This window comes from Danio aesculapii, chromosome 7 (genome assembly GCF_903798145.1).
Source record: "Danio aesculapii chromosome 7, fDanAes4.1, whole genome shotgun sequence".
Classification (NCBI taxonomy): domain Eukaryota; kingdom Metazoa; phylum Chordata; class Actinopteri; order Cypriniformes; family Danionidae; genus Danio; species Danio aesculapii.
This window is the reverse complement of record NC_079441.1, coordinates 70,561,185-70,580,209: the sequence shown is the minus strand read 5'-3', so window position 1 is coordinate 70,580,209 and position 19,025 is coordinate 70,561,185. Positions and strand designations below refer to the sequence as shown.

The following is a 19,025-nucleotide window of genomic DNA, read 5'->3' as shown; positions in this document are numbered from 1 at the left end:
AGCCAGTATAAACCAGCTTTAAGAATGCAGCAGTGAACTTCATATACTGACATGACACTAACAATTGTTCGTGTTTAAACAAGATTTAAACTAATTTGGACTGATTTATTTTTTGATTACATTTAGTTTCATTGTGCTTCTAAGAGTTTGACTGTTAAAGAAAAAAAAGCAACCATTTGAAAAAAGATGTAATCTTGTCAAAATAAATTTGATAAAATTTGTATTGGAAAAAGTATCGATCATTAAATGGTATCAAATTCAGTGTATCAGTATTGAAATGTTTTGAATGATACCCAGCCCTATCAATCTACAGTGAAAACTGTAAATAAGACAGAGTTATCTAAATATAAAGTACAGGAAATTCTAAATGATCACACATACACTTATAATGGCAGTAAGTACTTGTAAACAGTTAAACTGATAAAGATAATACCAGTATCATAAAATTACACGAGTACAAACTTGATTGACTTTACATCCATCTTGATATCTTTGCATCAAATTACAAAAACACTAGTTAACTCTTAAGTGAAGTGAGGTGTATGGACGGGGACAGTGAATTTGAAGTTGTTCTTTCTTCTGGCGGCCATTATTAGCCTCACACTTTTATTTTTTCCTTTTTATTAAAAAGTTGTGAAAACATTATCATGAAGTTTTTCTCTTTTTGTTCAAGCAAGTTGTTTTGCAAAAAATGTATTTGTTGTACTCTCCCATTCATTTGCCCAACTATGACGACTTCCACTGCTGAGCGACTCAGAAATGCAAAAAGTTAATTTGTTTCTCCACAGGTCATCGTAGCCAGAGTTATCTAAATCTAAAATACAGCAAATTATCATTTATCACACATTGACTTACAGAGACATCAGTTGCAAACAGTTAAAGTATTAAAGATAATGTCACTATCATAAAAAATGGGGAAAAATAGAAAGTAATTACACGGGTGCAAACTTGATTCACTGTGCATCAAATTACATCAAACTTAATTATCATTGCATGAAATAGATGATGCTTATGTGGAGTGTTTGTAATGCATTGACTATGAACAGGACTGTAAATATGGCGTTCTCTCTTCTGGCTGCCATAATTTGTTCCCCAATTATTTGAAAGTCATGAAAACATTGAGTTTTTCTGTTTTTGTTTGGACCATTTGTATTGTAATAAATGTTTTGTAATGCTTTTCCATTCACTGCTCCATATATTTGCCCAACTATGACGTCTTCCGCTGCTGAGAAAGCCAGAAATGTGAAAAGGGTCTATTTGTTTCTCCTCAGGTCATCGTTATGAGCGCCACTCTGGATGCCGGAAAGTTCCAGGTTTATTTTGATAACTGCCCCTTGCTCACCATTCCTGGCCGGACGCATCCAGTGGAGATCTTCTACACACCCGAGCCTGAGCGGGACTACCTGGAAGCGGCCATTCGCACGGTCATCCAGATCCACATGTGCGAGGAAGATGAGGGAGACGTGCTACTCTTCCTCACCGGACAGGAGGTAATGTCACTGATTTCCTAGAGGATTTGATTAAATGGGGTTCATTTGAAAAATACTTAACTATTATTTTTTTTTTCCTCGAGGTTTGAAATGTACTTGATTTTTAAGTAGTGTCCTTGAAACGTTTTGCTTAGTTTAATATAAACGCTTTGCTTATCCTTGAAAAGCATAGGGTGTAATTGAAAGTGCTGGAAAAGTGCTTGAATTTCACTTTTCAACCCTGTGAAAGATGCAAGTGTTTTACTTTTATTCCAGCATTATGTATAGTGGCAAGCAAGTTGAGGCTTGTTAGAATAAAAATGCCAGAACACTATTAAAACATGCTTGTTTAAGCATCCTGACAAGAGTCGTTCAACTCTGCATCAAAAATTTCATCATCAGGAAATAACTGAAGTTTTTAGAGATCTGTCTGTATCAATAATGCCATATGAGAAACTGCGTGCTACAAAGTTATTTACACCTTAATTAAGACTGAGCATTTAAAATGACACAAACCAAAACTTCTAAAGAGTGATTGAAGTGAGGCTTTTGCTCCTTTATTTTGTCCATTCTTCCATTATTTTTAGCAGATAACTCCCCTTCAAGCACATTTAGGGCAGCATGATAATAAGAAATGGAATTCATTGTTAGTATTATCGTCATCATTAATATTTTATAATTATTAGACATTCATTTTGGAATTATTGCGCAAATATCAAGAAGTGGTTACAGATTAGTTAGTAGTTTTTCGGTTTGGTTAGTCCTGATGCTGTTTTCAAATACATTAAATCCGTTAATATAAAATTTGCAGTGGTGCTCATAAATTTTTGGTGGGTGTTCCTACAGTTTTTTTTTTTTTTTTTTTTTCTGGTGCTCCTAAATTTTAAAAGTTGAAATTTCTAGTCCTGTATACATTTTTTTTTTCATTTTAATACGCATGCAATGCTTTAAGACAAATCTATATATTTTCTGGAATACAAGTATTGTCAAGAATACTGACAGGCACAATACAGAATGACAACAATAAAAACAAACAAATAAATAAATAAAAACGTGTGTGCGCACGCGCGAGCATGTTTTTACCCTCCTAGAATCAAAGTATTGTCAAGGAAGATAGATAGATAGATAGATAGATAGATAGATAGATAGATAGATAGATAGATAGATAGATAGATAGATAATCTGGCATACTAGGTAGGTAGAAAGGTTCTGTGACTTAATTTTAAAGTGATTACACAAACCAGCAAAATATGGCCACACATTTGGACTGGTGTCAGATGAGAGGAACAAAAAAAATATTTCATGAAAAAAAAAAAATGCACAAGCTTAAAATTGCATAAATTACTTAAGTTGTATTGGCATTTTAGTAACTTTTTATAATTTCAGTCAGAAATAATGTAAAATGGGCTACACTTAGTCCTAAAAATCAACGTTATTAAACATTATAAATAATTCTTCTGTTCCTCTCATCTGGCACCAGTCCTAATGTGTGGCCATATTTCGCTGGTTTCTGTAACCACTTTAAAATAAAGGAACAGCACCTTTCTACCTACCTAGTATGCCAGAATCTCTATATATATGTTCCTTGACAATACTTTGATTCTAGGAGGGTAAAAACATGCACACGCGCGCACACACGTTTTTATTTATTTATTTATTTATTTATTTTTATTATTGTTATTCTGTATTGTGCCTGTCAGTATTCTTGACAATACTTGTATTAGAGAAAATATATATATTTGTCTTAAAGCATTGCATGTGTATTTCCCTTTTTCTGACAACACTGTTTAGGACAGTCACTAGTGCAGTGTTTGTACAGTGATATTTGGCATTTCCACAGTACCTCTATCTGCATCTCCAGAGTGATCAGTCACATGCCATTTATCAAGCATTCAAATAAAATCCACATTTTATATAAGAAAGCAATAATAAACCCCAACTGTGGGTGCATTACTTTGTTTTGCGTGAGTGTGTGTGGGGCGCTTTGACTTCACGTTTGAGATGCTCATTATGAGGCACATTTGTCATTTGTGACATTTTTCAAGCCGCCTCGCACACAACAGTTAAATAGTGCAGAAGAGATCAATGCTTAGATTGATAATGGCCATGAACACAGCTGGCCTTGGCGCAACGGCGGAAGCCTGAGAGAGATGGCAGAGAATGACCCAGATTCAGCCCTGAAATTAAGCCATTTATTATTTTACGTCTCCTGCAACCAGTGCTCACCTGAGCGCAGTGGAGGGTCAGGGACCCACCCAAATGATAAATACGGTCACACACGGAGAAACACCAGCGCTCCCCCAGTATGTCGCTTCTGTGCTGTTTCGCCTTTTGCAAAGATTGAACAACTTCAATTCCCCTTTATTTGTATAGCGCTTTTACAATGTAGATTGTGTCAAAGCAGCTTCACATAAAAGGTCATAGTAAATAGGAACAGTGTAGTTCAGTTTGTAGTGTTTAAGTTCAGTTCAGTTAAGCTCAGTTCAGTGTGGTTTAATAATCACTACTGAGAGTCCAAACACTGAAGAGCAAATCCAACGATGCGCAGCTCTACAGATCCTGAACCATGCAAGCCAGTGGCGACAGCGGAGAGGGGAAAAAAACTTCACTAATGGCGGAAGTGAAGAAAAAAAACCTTGATAGAAACCAGGCTCAGTTGGGCATGACCATTTTAATTTCTCCGCTGGCCAAACGTCTTGTGCAGAGCTGCAGTCTCAGTGGCGGAGGCTGGAAGCTGGCCTCAGCGAAGACTCGTCTGTCTCTGGAGCGTCACAGGAATCAGTCTCATGTTCTCCACTCTTCCATGACCATCACAGTAGCTGCTCAGGATACGGCCTGGTCCAGGATATGGAAACCTTGGGATCATCTCGTCGTTGGTCTTGGATCGAATCAGTGACTCTGCATAGTCTGAGGGCCTCAGGAAGAGTATCCCCAGGTGGAAATGGAGAATAAAGAAAAATAATTAGCGTAGCTGCTGTTCATAGTGTATATAAACTAGATGCAGATCCTGTGTGGAAGCCCCCTAAGTGGTGCACTGAGTGTATGCTTTACTGAACAGATAAGTCTTTAATCTAGTTTTGAATTGGGAGAGTGTGTCTGAGCCTCGGACGTTATCAGGAAGGCTATTCCAGAGTTTAGGAGCTATAAATGAGAAGGCTCGACGTCCTTTACTCGACTTTGCTATTCTAGGTACTACCAGAAGTCCTGAGTTTTGAGATCTTAAAGAGCGAGTTGGATTGTAGCGAGACAGAAGATTGGTTAGATAAACAGGAGCTAGATTATTTAAAGCTTTATATGTAAGAAGCAATATTTTAAATTCAATACGAAACTTAACAGGCAGCCAGTGTAAGGAGGATAAAATTGGGGTGATGTGATCAAATTTTCTAGACCTGGTAAGAACTCTGGCAGCTGCATTTTGTACTAATTGAAGTTTGTTAATAGAGGATGCTGGGCAGCCAGCAAACAGAGCATTACAGTAGTCCAGCCTAGAAGTCATAAAAGCATGGACTAGCTTTTCTGCATCTGAGATGGATAGCATACTTCGTAACTTAGCAATATTTCTCAGCTGAAAGAAAGCTGTTTTTGTGACATGGGATATATGATTTTTAAAAGTTAAATTGCTGTCTAATATGACACCCAGATCTTTTGCAGTAGAGCTAACACTAACTTTGTATCCCTCTAATTGTATCCCTCTAATTGTAATTCAGCTTAATTTCTTTGTATACTTTATGAAAGGAATAATTGACAGTGGGCTGTTGAATTATTAGAAAATTAATACAGCATGGGTCTCCTTTATTTTCTAATCATTCAACATGCAGGAGTGTTTTCTACTACAGTTTTCACACCTAAAGCCAGTGTTCAGATGTTGTTTGTCAGGTTTTCGTCCTCAAACTGCGCCTGTGTGTACCACTAATTTCTCACACATCTCATCGCAGCATTCTGTTGTGTGTTGAGCAGATTTTTGATTGTTTGTAGCGGTGAAATAACTTGAGTTATTCAGCGTAGTGATATGGAGCTGTAAATCTGTCTGGAACTACTTTACTGTCCAGTAGTCGCGTGTGATATAGCCTTAAAATTATATCACAAACGCAATATAATTGATCTTTATTTTTCTATAGAGCTTTTTACAATGTAGATTGTGCCAAAGCAGCATAACGTAGATGAAGTTTTGTAAATCAAAACCGCTTCAGTTCAGTTTTCACCAACATACTACATTGTATGTTGTACTCCTACATGCAAAATAGTAGGCCTAGTGCAATGTACATTAACAATATTTATGATGAAATGGGGGAAAAAAAGGTGTAACAATGATATAAGAGCATTATTGTGTGTGCCACTATGTGGTGTAACATTAAAAAAGTTAGTGTTGTTTAGGAATACCTCAGAACAATGCACGTATATCTGTGGACGGGCCAGATTTTTAGATAATTTGTGAGCTAAATGTGGTTTTATTTTGGTTTCAATTTGTTTACATCACACCTGTATCTCCTCTCACATATGAATCTGGACTGCAGATCTGATGTCTTGCATTACATTTCTGTTTTTCTGTAACCCAGCTGCTTCCATACTATTAAAGTAGCTCACATTTTAGTTACTAAATCGTCATTGGATGTGACATGTATTGTTGTGCATGCTGGAGATTGTTAGTGCACTATAGAGAATCACATTGCTATGTTATTGATATCGTAATATAGCTTATTTTTGTTGTGAAAATGAAAACCGGTATTATCGTGAGCAGTATGATATGGCACACCCCTACTGTGCAGTTTCCTGAACATAAATGCACACCTTCAAATGTTCATCAGCCAATCAGAGTCACCGTAATACAATTAATTACAATGTGAAGACAAATACTGTGTCTCAATCAGCACCCTAGCTCCCGAGGTTATTCATCAGCAGGTCGTGTGCACAAATTCGGCCACTAGTAAGGGCACTGATGAGCTTGGTTCACTGCACATTGGGACACACTGACATAATAACGTCTTCATTGTACATTATAAAAACTGGAGTTTTTAAACAACAGCAGAAATAATCATTTTCATATCATTGATATAATATTATTGTATATAAAATTGCACACGTTTATATTATAATATATAATCGTTTTAAAAATATTTAAAGGTGTTTTATTCTTTTTTTTTTATTTTAATACTTAAATTGTTCAAAGGAAATCAACTGGTATAAACACAACCGCCCTAACAATTAATCAGAAAACGATTAAAAAATGAAAGTGAATAAATGGCAAATGAAGTATATTTGCCAATTAAAGCAATCACAGAGTTCAAATGTAATTATATTAGTAAATTTACACTAAAAAGTACACTAAAGTAAAAAGTACACTAGCAAATTAATAGGATTGTTTCGTATACCAGCAACATTTCAACCATTTAAATAATTATAAATGTTTGCTAGGTACCTGTCGAGCTATGTTCGTTCATAAAATAACTCCAAATAACTCTCGGTTGTAATTATATTTGGTGTGTTTGGTCACGTGATTCATATTTTACACTTCCGAACTTTCGTTAGGGGCACATATTGCGTATCAATGCGCCCTGAGTTTTCACGGTACATTGTGGGACTTTTTTTTGTAGGGCGCGAACATTTCAGTGCACTGGAAGAATTTTGCAATTTGAGACAGCTCTTAAAATGGCTGACACCCTAATCGGTGCACTGAATACTAAACAAGGGTGCTGATTGAGTCGCACCCAAAGAGTTCCTGTAGCAATCCAACAATTCACTACATGGCAGACTGTACGAGTCTATTTAAAACAGTACTTCCTCCATTAATGTCTCTCACTTCCATTCTCAAAGAGAAGTCATATCTTCACACCATCCACCTAATCAGCTAATTTGACACCCTATTTATTAGCGGCAGACTCCCGTCATTAGTTTCAGCAGTGGGTCTGGCGGTGTACATCCGTTTTCATTTGCAGGTGTGAGATTGATCGCCGGCTCATTGCGAAATGAAGTCAAGTAAGTTGCAGTTGGAGTGTCTCCACCGCCATCGGATGATAATTGAGTGGAGGTTTATTGATGCGCAGGATTGTTCTCTTTGCTGTGAACTAATCATTATCAAGTCCATAATGTCAGCGGATACAAGCCAGTTCATCCTCGTCCTGTACAGACCGATTTTATGTTTGCACTTTGTTTTTAAGTGTGTCTTCTGCACTACTAGTGGATTTTTATGTTAATATTAACCATCTACTGTTTTTTTGGCTAACAATAACCCTGCTTTCTAATGTGCCTAACACTGTAAAAAAATGCTGGGATTTGTGTTGGGGTAACATGAAGGAATTAAGTTAACTTATTAGTTTTTGATTGAGCATAAAACGTTTAAGTTATCCCTCAAGAATTATTTCAGCACATAGTAAATACAAAAGTTTGAACAAACAGCAAAACATATTTTTTAAGTGTACTTCCATTATATAAAGTAGGTAAAAAAATACATTGTAATGTATTGTGTTTATATAGCACTATACTGGGGCATAAGGACTCTCACAGACCACAGGTTGAGCGCCCCCTGCTGGCTTCACTAACACCACTTCCAACAGCAACCTAGTTTACCCATGTGGTCTCCCATCCAGGTACTGACCAGGCTCAGCCCTGCTTGCCTTCAGTGAGTAACCTTGGGTTGCAGGGTGATATGGCTGTGGCATTGAAGGATTGATTTTTCTTCCATATTGTAATAATGAGTGTAATTTTACCCGAGGAAATTATTTAGCCAGAAATAGGAAGGAAATCTAATTTATTTTTTTAAGTCAAGACATGATGAGATTGTTTATACAAGGTGCCGCATTGGACACACGAGACTCACACATGAACATTTACTCAAAGGAGAAGAACCCCCAAAATGTATATTGCAACAGAAACCAAACTGTTAAACATAGTCTTGTGGAGTGCCCTATTTATAATGTTATCAGACAACAATTTTTATCTGGACAGACTTTAAATGAAATATTTTTAAATGTAAATCCATCTAAAATTGTACAGTTTTTATCAAAAGGAAACCTTAAACTGTTTTAGATTTTATGTTGTATATTATTATTATTATTATTATTATTATTATTATTATTATTATTAATAATGTATTTTACCTTGTATATTATTTATTGCTGATTACTTTTAATTGTTAGAATATTTTTTATAATTATAGAAAATTGGTATTTATAAACGTGGTAAATTTGATCTATTTAATTTTTGCCATGACATAGCCATAGAAGCTGAAATGGCAATAAAATGAAAACTCACTCACTCACCCGAGGAAATTAACATCTCTATTTGAAAAGAATTTCTACTTTTAAATTGATTGGCATGTTTTTGTATTTGGAGTGCATCTACATTAAAATAAACCAATTACAAGTAAAAAGTAAAACTGTAATAATCTGATGTAAAATAACACCATGTAGTTTTCACCGTGTGTGTATATATACATAAATGCAGTTAATCATTCTTAAAGTTACATGATAATTGTGTCTGAATGCTTTAAATTGACTTGTAATGCTTTGCTCATATGGTTACATGCCTTGCCATTAAATGTTTGGTAACTTTATGGTTAACTCTGCAATTACTCCAAGACTTTGGCTCCTGGTCAAATATAATCCCAAATCCACATCGCAGATCCTTCAGTGTGACTATTGCGTATGAACGCATTGTGATATCAATGCTGAAAAGATAAATTATGCAGCTCTAGTGGGCAGAGTAGTATGTCGAATTCATGTTATTCATAAAATACCATGATAGACATTATACGATTTAATTAGGATTTGTGAATGGATTTAAAGCAATGCAAGTACAGCCAAATATTCTCGTGATATTGAATACTTGTATGTAGTACATAATTTACTCTAAATAATCATATTTATTCTAAATAATCTTACTTTTGGTTTAACTTGATGTCTATTAAGTGGTCAAAAACAACAGAAGTCATTGTGAACACTATTTGGTTGTCTAAATTTTTGCAGTGTCTTTTTTTCTACATAAAATGATTGCCATCATTCTTCTATCTGATGGATAAAGACATAAATAGTGGCAAAGATATGATGCCAGAATATTCATCTTTTACATCTTTTATTCTTGAATTCCCACTAGCATTTGGCTATTTGTCCATTGCTTTGACAGGCTTGTAGCAGTGCTAGTGTTGCAGGTATTCGCTTTGTTGGCTTGTTAATGTGCTTTTAATTGGGTTAATGGAGTTCGTATGGACTTAGGCAGTTCAAAGGCTGCTGTGCTTAAGCATTTCCCATCTTAAGCAAGCGATGAGACTAATGATCACAGCGGAGTTGGCCATTATATTTCACCCATTTAAAGTATGATTGAACATGTTAAAATGTAGGCCAAGAACATGGTTCTTAGGCTGGTCACATAACAGCTCGGTTTGCTGCTTTAGGTCACCTCATTTTAGTCGAGCAATTTACGCGGTTTGTCCACTCCGTTTTAGAGGATAAGAAGCTTCTTTATCTTCTCTTGTGTCCTGCTAATTTAACCGAACTCTACAGAATGACTTAACTCTGTTGGCTTTTCGCAAACTTTCAAACAGCAATTAGTTTTAAACCCCACGATCTGCCTGAAAGAAAGAAAAAAAAGCCTCAATGATGGGGTGGGGGGTGTTATTTGTTCAACTTTGCTCGTTCAAATCAGGCCTAAATTACCACTGATTAAGATTAGTTTGCTCCTTTACATCGGTGCCAGCAAATTTGCATCTGCAGCATGTAGATTAAAGGGGCCATTTAAAATATTTTCCTCCACTATTGTACCGTGCCCGCTGTGAGAAGCGTGGGATCTGGATTTGGCGTCCTGCTCCAGGTGCAGGCTCTTCTGCATTGGCACAGCCGCGTGTCCCGCTCTCCCCAGTGCCTTGGCAGCACGGATAGCAGTCCTCCTGACAGCTGCCGCTTCCCAAGGGCTGATGGACTATTAATACTTTGGCTAATTTGATCAATCCATTCAGATTTGCCTTGTCCTGCTCCGTTGTGGCAGAGCTTTGATTAAGATGCACATGGCCACCGGCGCCATTTTCTGCGCATATTGTACCCCAGGGAGCTTTTCCGACGCGTGCACAGACTACCATTCCTGGGATATCAGCAGCATGCTTACGAGCTTTAATGCTTTTATGGATAAATGATCGGCTATGCCTTCTTAAATACGCAATGAAAGAGTCCCAAGTAAAATGTCTATGAGATATTCAGGGCCTTTCAGTGTCGCAGTGCATGTCTTCATATCGATAACGGCTTTATTAAAAGTTTTTGTAGAGATCATAGCTGGGGTGTTTTATCATCTCTCTTTCCAGCTCAAGTCGCACTACCCACATTGACCTGAGGATGGCGCTACTGGATAAGCTATAAACTCCAGATGAGTGCTAGTTTTGATGAGCAAAATGTGCTTGTGTATGAAAAAAGACAAAGCCTCGCAGTTAATACCAGGCATTTGTCAAAGTGAATGAATTGCCTGACGAATGAGGGAAGGAATTTAGTAATTGTGGTCTAGATTTGGGCTTTATTTTGACGGTCCTTTTTAATGTGTAGTTAATAGTTCAGTAAGTGCTTTTTAAATATCAAGCTAGTATCGTCTCTAATTATCTGTGACGGCTGTCATGTATTTCTAGATTTCAAGCCACTATGTTTGTGTACGTTCAGCATCACTTTACAGATCTGCTCCTGGTTCTGCATCGCTGCAGATTTCTCATCTCACATTAGCTCTACTACATTGCCATCTGGAATAATAAAGCATGTGTGTGAGTGTACACGTGCCCTTGTGACTGCCGCTGTTGATAGCACAGCCATAGGGATCTTACCCAAGCACCATGCACGCCTTGCACTCCAGTTCTCGTTTTCTCACTTGGTTGACATAACTGGCTCGTCAAGTGTATCGCAACTAAACCACCCAAGCCTCAGTGGTGCTGGTGAGTTTCCAGCATTGGGGAATTGATCCAGCAGTTAATGATGTTTGTAAAAGGTTGGAGATTAATGGGTTGCTCATCCAAAACCAGTTGATATGAGATGACGTTGGACCAACAGAGGGCAGATTGTCACAACTCGCTGATGTGTCATGTTGTAAAAGCTTATGAATTGTAAGCATTGTTGTTCAGTTACATTAAAAAGCAACGCTGGGCATAAGTTGCATTGGAGTTGGAAAAACCTCCAGGAGACTAGGAGATTTGTTTCTAGTTGGTGGTTTTTGGATCCAGTTGGAGATTTGGAAGAAGAAAATAGCCATCATATACAAATCTCTCATATTATACAACCTAGGCTTTTGGAAGAGCATGCTTGTGGCAACATTTCAGGAGACTTCTAGGTAGACGTACACAAATAAACCCATGTCTAGTTTTAGTAAGTCAAATTAGACTGGTTTAGTAAAGTGATTACTATTGTAAATGGTATGAAGTCGTAACATAGGATTGGACCTGGAACCATGCTAAAAAAAGCTGGTTTTACACTAAATGTGAATTTAGGTATTTACCAATTAAATTGCATACAAATTCAATGCAAATCTGCAAATAGAGTAACATTTCTGCTGGGCAGCATAAATGATGCTAAATATGTCATTCATGTGCTGCGATTTTTGCCATAGTTGCATTTTCTGCGCAAATTAAAAAAAAATTTGAGCACAAAATTCGCAATAGTCGAAAAACATCCTGTCAGTAATCGTGAAGCAATACACATGTTCTCCTCGTGTTTGATGTGAACTTGCTATTTAATATTGAATATAAGTAGGTATTACTTTATTACTAGTTTCCAGTATTGTTCATTTCAGCTGCAATCTGTTGTCAATTTTATGTAAAGGAGCATTTTCCAATCTTTTTCTTATTGAGTAGTTGTTGCTAAGGCTGAACGATATATTGACATAAAATCGCATTTACGATTCAGCAAAAGCTGCGCTTGTCTTGCACATCATGTGAGAGGAGTATGATGATGTGATCAGCAGTAAATCTCCTCCAGAAGGCCAGAGGGAGCTTTTGAGTAGCACAGAACAACCAAATATGCCCCGTTGAAACCCAGGAAATACCAGTCTATGGCTGTGTCCGAAATCGCATACTTTTATACTAGATAGTACGCTTAAAAAAGTATGCAAGCGGAGTAGTATGTCTGAATCCATAGAATTCAAAAAACAGTATGCGAGAAGTACCTGGATGACCTGCTACTTCCGGCGAGATTTTGAAGTACACATCCGATTGGTGCTATGATATCCCATGATGCAAGAGACAATTTACAAATGGGTGTAAAGCAACACTGATGTGTGTAGGTCATGTGATGATGACAAAATGGTGGATGTAGTACATCCGAGTTCATTCGTACTACTCGCATATAAACTGTATAGACATGCTTTGCTAACGGTTGAGTTGTACATTTGAATTCAAATCCAGTACCTACTGGATAGTAGGCGATTTCGGACGCAGCCATTCTTTATAGTGTAGGGTAAGGATAAGATATAAACTCTTTCAATTGGATTAATAAACACATGACCACGACAACATATGGTTTATCCGAGTTCCTCTTATTATATATATTTATAAATTATTATTATATGTTGCATTTACATTTCAAAAAGGCCTTTTGCCAAATGTTATAGGTAAATTTTACGCTTCATTTCGGTCTGTGGCCTCCTAACATTGGTTTGTTTGCATTTTAGGAAATCGACGAAGCCTGCAAAAGGATCAAACGGGAGATTGACGATCTTGGTCCTGATGTTGGAGACATTAAAATCATCCCGCTGTACTCCACGCTGCCACCACAGCAGCAGCAGAGGATCTTTGAGCCTCCTCCACCCCGCAAACCCAACGGAGCCATCGGCAGGAAGGTAAGCATGTGACTCCGAACAATGTGATCATCACAAGATCAAAAATAGATATAGATAGTCAACTGATCTGTGGCGAACCCAACATATTTGTAAAGGGTATCACTTTTAGTCCCTCGGGACTGTTTATTTTAAGTGTCTGATACAGTATTGAAGAAACGAACTACACTTCATTTCTTTCATCCTCATGCATGTTTGTTTTTTCTTTGGTTAAAGGAATAGTTCACCAGTGAAATAAGAATTTGCACACTATTTACTCACCCGCAATGTTAAACACAAGCATTTCTGTAGTTTATGGTGGTCTTTGGTTGCCAGCGTTCTTCAAAGTATCTTCTTTTGTGTTCAAGAGAAGAAAGAAACTCAAACAGGTTTGCAACAAGTAAAGCGTGTCTAATTAATGACCGAATTTTCAGTTTTGAGTGAACTGTCCCTTTAAGTACATTGAAAAAATGATGAACACGCACAACACACACTCGCATATACAGCAGCCAACATTTGTAGTGGATCAAAACTAACCTAAAACTATTGAACAGCACCCATTATTGTCTTATAACCTTTTTGATCCGTTTCAAGTGTGGACTACTCTCTGTATGTACTTTATTATTATTGCATGACAAGTTTACTCAATCAAAATTTCCAAGCAAAGTATACAAAGACTCTTATTTTAAAAATGAAAAGGTTAAAGCGACATGAGGCTGAATGATGGCAGATTTTCCTTTCTTGGACGAACTGTTCTTTCACGTTTGTCAGCGGGAGATTGTCAAACAATCAAGATAACTATACATGATTGTATAGGCTTCTTCAATCCATTTAATGAAAGAAGAGGAGGAGAGAATGACTCAGATCTGTCTGTAGTGGGGGGAAAATGAGGCGTAAGAAATCATGGAAATTAGCTTTACTTTTTTCTTCTCTTCCATCTTTAGCTTTGGTATAGCAGTGACTCATAGCATATGCTGCTTTTGTCAGCATATGATTCTTTTCTCTAATTCTTGAAGGAGAAAAATTACTCACATCCTTCTATCAATTGAAAAGTCTTGGAGCTGTAATGTTTATTTCTTTTATTCTGGAGTCTGTTTTAGACTGCTTGCTTTCACTCCCTCCTGTTCTGCTTCTTGACATGAATATGGTCATTTGGCATTTTGAGTCGTGTTGGTTTTTGTAAGAGCTCATCCACTGTGAAGCGTCTTTCCCCCCTCTGTCATTCTTTATTCTTAGCACAAGGTTGTGCAGATGCAGTCGTCCTTTTGGTTTCTCTATTCCTGGTTTGTTGACCTTATACTTCATGTATGAGCATGCACAGCCATAACAATCTTTTAGGCTCGACACTTCCACTCTCATTGACTTCCATTGGTTTTAGTTAGTCATGTTATGCCATTTGATGTCGCAAACTGATATTTTTTATTTAATTTTATCTATATTCGTAAAAACACTTGTTTGTAGAGCAAGCAGTTTGACTGTTTTGTGTTTATTATTCCTAATATTTTTTTCTCATGGGCGACTAAATCGGAAGCTCTAAATCAATCGCAAAAATGAGCACACTTCTGTGTTGTAGAATAAAGCCTGGTTTATACTCGACGAGTTCGCTTGAGTGCACGCGACGAATGTGACGTCATCACTATGTTTGCGGGGGTTCACTTTGTGTGCGCGCGACATGATTTCGGCTGGCGGAGCACACACTTTTTTGAGACACGAAATGCTTGCGTTTCCGGCGAGCACGTTAAGTATAAATAACTTCACAAAGTTCTCGGCTGTTCACGTGCACACAGCTGAGGCTCGCACTAAGCGCACACACATAGCTCGTGACGCAGACTCACACTCACACAGCTCAGAAGCTTGCGGAGTGGCCGAGAGAACCAAACGGGTTGTATTTCCCGAGTGGACAGCGACAATGCCTGTTACAACAAACTCAACTAGTTGTTTTTTTGTATAAATGGAAACGCAAGCAATCTGGCTAAGTGAAAGCATCTTTAAAAAGTGCATTAACTGACTGACTAGCTACTAACGGTAACTTTACATCATCCACATTATGTCAGCAGTCAGTCACCTAAATTAGTGTAGTATTAATATTAGTATTTATAGTTTAAATATACACTCATTTGCTTACAATGAAAACTGTATTTTTTTTCTGCAGTAGTCTAAATAAATCTTAAACATTAAAAATGCTTTTACGTCAGCTGTTTTTACAAATATAACCTATGAATAGCCTAATAATAAACTATGCTTTTTAAGAAATGATAAAAAACTGCTTATTTTTACATTGCAAGATGCTCCAAAACTGTATTCAAAACACAGTTAACTCCCTAAACACAGTTAACTCATTTATGTGAATGCGTTAATGAAAAATTATAACCATTATCTCCTTTAACAGCATTTTGTAAGGCTGTTTTCATCTGCAGGGAGCACAGTAAACCAAGAAAGATCCTGACTTCTGCCAGAAAAGTCACACATGTTGATTTTTGTCCAGAAGAACGGTTAAAAACGGAGTCATTTTCCTTCAAACCATTGTGCATTTCTTACAGGGGAAAATTTTACTTATTTGTTTTACAATTATTGGTTTTGTTTTATTTTATATTAAAATGTAATAAATAGTGTTTTTAATTCTGTTCAATTAGTTTTTTTCTTCATAAAAAAACACTGCAAAAAGTACTGATAAGAGAATCGTTACCGAACCAATAAGTGGTATCGATAAAAGTAGTAATACCGTTAAAACCTTAACAATACCCATCCCTATGTACAAGACTGGAATATTTAGCTATTTTGTCTACTTTCCTAATATAATGATGACTACAGTAAACAAAACACCTGCTGTCTGTGTGAATGTTTAAAGATTTGACAGAATATCTGATCATCGACACATCTGATCATCGACTATGGGTTTGCAAACATTTGTTGACTACTATAGTTACAATATAACTGGTTCAGTTTAAATAAATGTCATTACAGAACATTAGCCGTAGTAGTCATGTTATTTGCACGAACTTTGCTTTTCTGGTGAGCATGTGCAGTTCATACATGCATTGCTGTCTGTGTGACTGTTTAAAAGTCTGACAGAATATCACATCTGATCATCGGCTAGGAGTTTGCAAACATTTAGCCGAACATCTGATGAGGAGTTGAGTCATCTGACAAACTGCTCCACTTTCATTATTGCCGAGGACATTCACTAATGTCCTAATAAACGAACGCAAACATTTACCCATCCGCAGATTTCTGCATTCTTCTTTCTTTAACTTGATGGCTGTATTTACAGTCTTAAGGAAGTCTTGGCTGCGTGCCTGCGTTGTGTTTTGATGTAGCGAACTGCATCTGTATCCACTGCTTCAGATGTCAAGTATCTGCCTCCTCCATTCCCCTCCACCAGGGCATTGTGTCATTTCATCTCTCCCCTGACCACTTCCATGTTTAAAGAGGCTCGGGGTTCTCTGAGGTTTGATTACTCTTAAGCCAGGCCATAAGCTGCTTCAGAAGTTCAAACATCTGCCGCTGTTTGCCTGCGCTGTTCTGAAGAAAATGAAAGTGGGCCTGGATTCACGGGGGCTGACGTGAATATGCTGCAACCCCTGTGATGATGGGAACTCAGAGCTGCTTGTTGAGAGGCAGTGGTGTTAAAAAAAAAGTGGCATGGCATTTCATGTAGAGCTGTGCAAATTCATTAATTCAGATTTTGATTTTGGCTTCCAACAATTATGAAAAAACATGAATCAGGATAAAACGATTATTGCGTTTCGTGTACTGTAAGGTGAATTTTGCAGCATGGGAAGGGCTTCATTTATTGATGTGTATTCGATTCATTCATGTTTTTAATACATTTCTAATTAATGATAAATGTATATCTCCAAAGCTTTTTGGACATATGGCCCGCTGATAATCGTTTTAAATGATCGTGATTACAATTATGACCAAAATAATCACGATTATGATTTTTCCCAGAATCAAGCAGCCCTAATTTCATTGCATTTGTCTCAATTAGTGCTGCACAATATATCGTTTCAGTATTGATATTGCAATGTGCGCATCCGCAATAGTCACATCGCAAAGATATGCAATGTTAAGTCTGAATTATATTTGACCGGGAGCTGCAGAATTGTGTTTAATCACTGTATTTAAATGGAATTTTGTGGGTTTATGCAAAAAAAAAATTCTTACTTAGAATTTTTGTGTTGTTTTTGGGCCGAATGCCTAAATTTTAAAGCGAAAACAAGATTTTTATTTATTTATTTTTTTATTTAATCCACTGGAAGATAATTTAGCTTGTTTTAAGGAAAAATTCCTCAGAAAACTGTCAAATAGAGCTATTCAGACTTGTGAAACTGTATTCATACTACAAAATTTTAGTTGGAAAAAACACATCGTGATATCAGATTTTTCCAATATTGCGCAGCCCCAGTCTCAATGGTGATGTTCAATGGAATTAATCAGTCCCTCCAGGATTTTGTGATCAAGTGGTCGTTGAGAAACTTGTAAAAATAATTTTCTGTCGGCGCCAGTGGTGTAGTGGTTAGTGCGTCGACACATGCACTCCGGTGATCACAGCGACCCGAGTTCGATTCCGGCCTCGCGGTCCTATGCTGATCCTTCCCCTCTCTCTGCTTCCTGTTTTTCTGTCAATACTCTATACTGTCCTATGCAATAAAGGTTAAAACCCATAAAAATAATTAGAAAAAAATTAGAATAATAATTTTCTGGATTAAAATTACAGTGTATTCACGTTAAATCACACACTCAACGAGAGAATGAGCTCCCCACAGGAACAGACAAACCAAGATGGCAGAGTCTTTCATTTCTGTGATGGAAGTATTCTCGTTATTTTGAACACATGGAAGAAAAGGGGATTATAGTCTCAATGGACAGTGATTTTACTGAACTAATAAGATGTATATACAAACGTTGCGAACACATTGCTTTCAACTTTCATTAATCTGTTTATACGGCATGTATAGCGTCAGGAAGTTCTCAGAAGGTAACATTATTCCAATTTTTATTAGTAATTTTTTTTTTAAAGGTAAATGAAGGTGTAGGTTATACAGTGGGTCGTTAAATGCAGAGCTCCTCTGTTAAAAAAAGAAAAATACCCAGCAAGCTCTGAAAGAGATCAAGCCTCAGGCAGGTAGGAAAAAGTAAAGCCAATAACTCAAAAGTAACAGAATGCATTACTTTCCATAAAAAGTAACAAAGTAATGCAACTAGTTACTCTTTTGGGGGAGTAACTCAATATTGTAATGCATTCCTTTCAAAAGTAACTTTCCCCAACGCTGGTAGCTCCTGTGTCTTGCAGTATTTTACTTCAAAAGGGGAACATTGCAGGTTTTATTTGAGAGAATTGAAATTGCTCTTATTCAAGTGAAATGTTGCTGGCATTAGCCTTGTTCGATCACCCCGCCAACTTTTTTTTATTTTTTTATTTCCAGAACACTTGCGCATGGATCATTGCCTCCTAAAAGATGCAATTTCTCAACAGCTCATGGTTCAATGAGTATGACTAAGTACTTGTAATGCATTTAGTGTTTTTGCCGTGCTATTCATTCTAACGGCCCTCACCTTTCGATAATTTCCATGGCTACCACTCTGGAATGTATTTCATCTCAAAGGTCTTTCCCAGGTGGTCCTGTTTTCTGAAAAGGATGCCGACTGGTTAGGAACCCTCATTTCTTTTTATCGTGTGTCTGCAACGCTCCAGACCCCGCTGTCATTCAGTGGTCTGTCAGGATCACGCTCTGTGGGCATTGGGTCGTGGCCCTCAGTCTCCAGGCTCCAGATGGCCTTTTT

The 19,025-nt window shown here is 37.2% G+C and overlaps 1 protein-coding gene across 1 annotated transcript in view; it reads left to right on the top strand.

The window, feature by feature from the left end:
• Positions 1-19,025, top strand: part of dhx15 (DEAH (Asp-Glu-Ala-His) box helicase 15) — a 52,721-nt gene that overhangs the window by 12,579 nt on the left and 21,117 nt on the right. The window contains exons 5-6 of the mRNA XM_056462432.1: positions 1,272-1,490; positions 13,095-13,262. Coding sequence (XP_056318407.1) covers positions 1,272-1,490; positions 13,095-13,262 — 387 coding nt within the window. The remainder of the gene's footprint in view (positions 1-1,271; positions 1,491-13,094; positions 13,263-19,025) is intronic.